A 4487-nucleotide genomic window follows, 5' to 3' on the forward strand; every position below is an offset into this window, starting at 1 on the left:
CCGGCGGGACGGTGGTGCCCCCTAAGCTCCCACAGACCCCTCAGAACCCCTCGGTCTGAGGTGGGCAGGGAGCGCCTGGCGCTCGCCGCGGGGTAGGAGCAGCTGGGGGGCCAAAAAAAAAGGAGGGTCCGATACTATCGGCCCCTTGTGCCGCTGCAGGGCTGCGATCCCCGAGCCCGCGGGACGCCCGGAGCCACGGAGAGCCCCTGGGGAGTGCAGGGAGGCAGGTGGTCCCTGGTAAGTGCAAGAGGGTTGGTGGTCCTTGGTGGGGCTGTCTTAAAGCCCTTCAGGCCGTAGGGAACCCCCTGAGGGCTTTGGCGGGTTCTCGTGGGTTGTAATGGTAAGTTGTGAAAATCGGCATCAAAATATATATAAAACGCGCCCCAGTGTGTCCTTTTTGGGGGTAATTCCCTGTTTTCAGGGTGTGCTGACAGGGAGCTGTGGGTTGGGCGGGGCCACAGCAGCATTTGTTCATTTGTGACGTTTTGGTCACCCAACACCCTGCAGGAACCTCTGTGTTCCTGGAAGTTTGGAATTGGTGAATCCCAGAATGGTTTGGGTTGGAAGGAGCTTAAAGCTCATCCAGTCCCACCCCCTGCTATGGGCAGGGACACCTTCCACTAGCCCAGAGTGCTCCAACATGGCCATGGATACTGCCAGGGATGTGGAAACCACAGGTTCTCTAGCGAAACTACTGAAAAAATGGACTTTTAAACTAATTTTGACTAGTTCTCCCTGGAAACATCAGTGCAGTGACCCAGAGGAAAATAGTTGCTGTAGGAATGTGTTTGATTAACTCCTGTGTTTAAAAGAAGTAAAGGCAAAGCTGGACCAGGGTGTGTGACTCCTCTGTTCCGTTTTTTCCTCAGAACACACTGGAATTGCCTTTTTGCACGTGAAACTCAGCCATGACTGACCAAGAGTTCGTTCTCTGCAAGTGGAGGAAGCGTTTGTGGCCAGCCAGGGTGAGGAGGAATGAGGAAATAAGTGTGGGTATCACTTGGAGAGGGATGGAATGGGGCAGGAAAGGAGGAAGAGCTCTCAGGAGACATATTTGTCCTTTAAAAAGGAGCTGAGATCCTCCCAGTGTCTCAGGGGACCCTACTGGAACCTTGGAGAGGGACTTAGGACAAGAGATGGAGTGATGGGACAAGGGGGAATGGGCAGGGTTAGATGGGATATTGGGAAAGAATTCTTCCCTGTGAGGTGCTGAGGCACTGGCACAGGTTGCCCAGAGCAGCTGTGGCTGCTCCGTCCCTGGGAGTGTTCCAGGCCAGGTTGGATGGGGTTGGAGCAGCTTGGGCCAGTGGAAGGTGTCCCTGCCCATGGCAGGGGGTGGGACTGGATGATCCATGCCTCTAATGCTGCCCTGGGCTTTCAGGCTTTGTTATGAAGATGTTTTGCTCTCAGTTGTGTCCTACAGACACACCTGGATGAGGCTGTCAATGGATATTTCTCTTTCCAATGTAGATTCTGTCCAGGCCTGGAGCCTCCAGGAAAATAGCTGCAGAGACCAAGAAGGAGCCTGGTCTGAAAGCTGAAATCCTTGGCTTGGAGAATCAGTTGAGTATCCTAGTTCCTGCCACATGTTTGCATTCTTGGGCACTGAAAATAGAGGCAGGAAAAAAGGATTTCCTTTACCTGCATTTGCCTGTGGGATGGGATCAGGGATTTGCGGGAGTTTTAGTTGTTTAACCCGAACCATCACAGGTTGGGGAGAGATGTTTGGAGGTTGTTGGTGGGTGGGAGCAGCATGGTGGGGCTGGGGGTGTCTGTGTGATGGTCTGACTTAGCTGTGCTATGTTCCAGGGTCAGTGTGAGCTGTGTCGGTTGTGTTCCCCTGACAGAGGAGAGGATTGAGGACATCGCTGCCAGCTTGGGTGAGGAGAAGCAAAAACCTGCTGTTTTGCCTCAATTCTGGGTGTAAAATACCCCCCAGAGCTCAGCCTGGGGGATTACAGCCCTGTATGGTACTTGTCTAGCTTTTGAGGAGCTTGTTTTGCATTTCTTTCCCCCTTTTCCATCTATAAAGTTGGAAAATAGGTTAAACATGGATCATTTTGGCCTTCCTGGGGCAACATGTTGGGAATGGTGAAGGAATGTGTGTTTCCCTCCAAATGAAGCCCTGGGAGCTTGGTCTGTGTATGTCTCTGATTTAATTTGCATTTTAAAAGAGACATTATGAGTAAAACTTCTTTTTTCTCGGCTAAAACCAAAGGTAATTCCATCATTGAATGCTTCTCCTCCACAGAGCAAAAGGAAGATGTGAACGAGGCTGTGGAGGAGCTCAAATATCGCCGTTCCCTTAAAATTGCCATGGATATTCTGCACCAAAGTGTCTCAGGCAGACAAGTCGCAGGTGCAGAAGGGCCAAATCCTGAGTTCTCCCAAGAGAATGGTGTAGGCTCTGCCCCTTCCACCCCCTCGCGCAGGTGTGTGCTGGGATCTTGTTTGAACAAGTTGGAGCGTGTGGGTGCCAAGAGGAACAGAAAACCAAAAACCAACTGTGGCCTGAAGGGTGGCACAAAAGCACAGCCCCAGGGAGTCTCTGTTGCCACAGGGGTGAGAGTCAGAGCTCGTGGAAGCAGAACAAACCCTTCCAGATGTGTCTCCAGGGACTTGTGTGATCCACCAACCCCTGAGAATCACAACTGCAGAAGACCAGAACCAAAATCCCCACCAAGACAGAGGAAAATCCAACCTAAGTTGTTGATAAAGCCCAAACCAGGGGATGAAATCTCCCCTAAGCCAAAGGAGGGACAAAGTCAGCAGGGAAGGACAAGATGGAGCGGCGCAGGATCAGCCTTACCACGTAGGAATGGTTCCTCCCGAGATCAAGCACAGCCAGATCCTGGGGAGGGGTCCCTGCCTGTCCCCTGGAAATCTGGCAGGAGGGGATCTCTGCCTGGAAGGACATTCCTGGTTTCCTCCTGTAAAAGTGCCTCAGATGAGCTGGAGCAAAGCATTAGCAGTGAGAGTGAAAGTCTGGTGAAGCAGCTGGATGGAAGGAGGAAGGCAGAGGGTGGAAAACAGCTGCATGGGACAGGTATGGCCTTGAGCAGAGACAGGAAATACAGGAGCCCCCCTGGATCCTCACCTGGGCCTTCTGGTGCCTTCCCTCAGCCCCAAGAGGAGGAACACAAGGATCCCTCGAGCCTGCCTGGGAACAAAGCAAAGCACATTCAGCTGCCTGACTCTGAGGAAGATGAAGGTGGGAAATCCCTTTGGGAGGGGAAACCTTCATCCCATGTGGGTGTTGAGCACTGACTTCTCTTGGAACATTGCTTTGCTTCTGGGAATGTGGTTCTTGAGTTGACTGATTTGATTCCTCTTGGTCTAAGTGTTGGAGAAGCAAAAATGCTGATCCCTTGCGGTCACCGGGGTGTGACGGAGCCTTGTGGTGCTCTGAGGTCACACAGGTGTCTCACCTCTGTGGCTGCTCCTGTTCCAGTTCCAGCCCCACTGTTACATCCCTGGTTCTTGCTGCTGTTGGCAGGGCTGGAATCCTTGGAGATGCCTTTCAGGAAAGGTTCCTCGGAGAGTTCCCTTCCCCTCTCAGCTCTGGCAGAGGAAGAGGAGGACTATTTCCCCCGTGTGTTGTCCCACCGAGGTGAGGCACAGGACACTGGGTGAGGTCTCCTGGGTGAGCTTAGTGAGGGGCTCTGAGCTCATAGGCCTTGGGATGGAAGCCAACCTGCCCAGCAGGGAATCCAGCTGTGTCCAAGCACCAAAACACATTCCCTGGGTGCCCCAAAAGGCTTTTTGATGCAGACTGAAATGCAAATCTCTGTGGTACTGTGGGATTGGAATTCCTGAGTTCCTGCTCAGAACTGCCTGTGCTGAATTTTGGTGTCACCTTATCTGAAACCTGTAAAGTCATGGAAAGAAAACTCCTGGAGTTTCCTCCTGGAGATGCAGCCTGAAGGCTGACAAGAGTGGGTGAGAGGACTATGTTGTCTGAATGTTCTTTAAGATAAAAATGACTTTGTTTCCCATCCTAGAGCCCCAGTCTATTGAGGAAGGGATCCTGGTGTGGTGCAAGCTGCGGCGCTACCCATACTGGCCTGCTGTGGTAAGAGCACTCCTGCCTGCTGGTGTCCTGCTGGTATCCTTTGGATAAAGAGCAGTTTGCCAGTTCTGCAGTGACTTTTGCCTTTCCTGACCTGTGTAGAGCTGGAAATGTTAATGATTTTCCAGCAGAAATGTTCCATGGCTCATGGAAGTGAAGTTACAGATGAGAAAAGCATTTGAGCCACAGCTGTGGTTAGTCCACACCTGTTTGTACTGGACTAGAGGGTTATCCTCAGCCTTGTGCCATGGAGCAGGACTTTGTTCCCAGCTAACAGGGAAGGGGGATGTTCCATGTGCACTAAAAATGCTGTAACTGTTTTTTTTCCACTTTAACTTCCTATATTTGTGTAATGAAGGAAGTTACACAGATAGGAAAAACTGAAGTTTGGTGTGTAGTGAGTGATATCTGTAGAAAG

At 51.6% G+C, this 4487-nt stretch overlaps 1 protein-coding gene across 1 annotated transcript in view; it reads left to right on the forward strand.

The window, feature by feature from the left end:
* Positions 1-908: 908 nt before the first annotated feature.
* Positions 909-4487, forward strand: part of LOC103804085 (PWWP domain-containing protein MUM1) — a 6931-nt gene continuing 3352 nt past the window's right edge. The window contains exons 1-6 of the mRNA XM_009076675.1: positions 909-965; positions 1471-1562; positions 1810-1880; positions 2252-3211; positions 3497-3610; positions 4002-4072. Of these exons, the coding sequence (XP_009074923.1) occupies positions 909-965; positions 1471-1562; positions 1810-1880; positions 2252-3211; positions 3497-3610; positions 4002-4072 (1365 nt within the window). The remainder of the gene's footprint in view (positions 966-1470; positions 1563-1809; positions 1881-2251; positions 3212-3496; positions 3611-4001; positions 4073-4487) is intronic.

The sequence above is a fragment of the Acanthisitta chloris genome, unplaced genomic scaffold (assembly GCF_000695815.1).
Source record: "Acanthisitta chloris isolate BGI_N310 unplaced genomic scaffold, ASM69581v1 scaffold21426, whole genome shotgun sequence".
Classification (NCBI taxonomy): Eukaryota; Metazoa; Chordata; class Aves; order Passeriformes; family Acanthisittidae; genus Acanthisitta; species Acanthisitta chloris.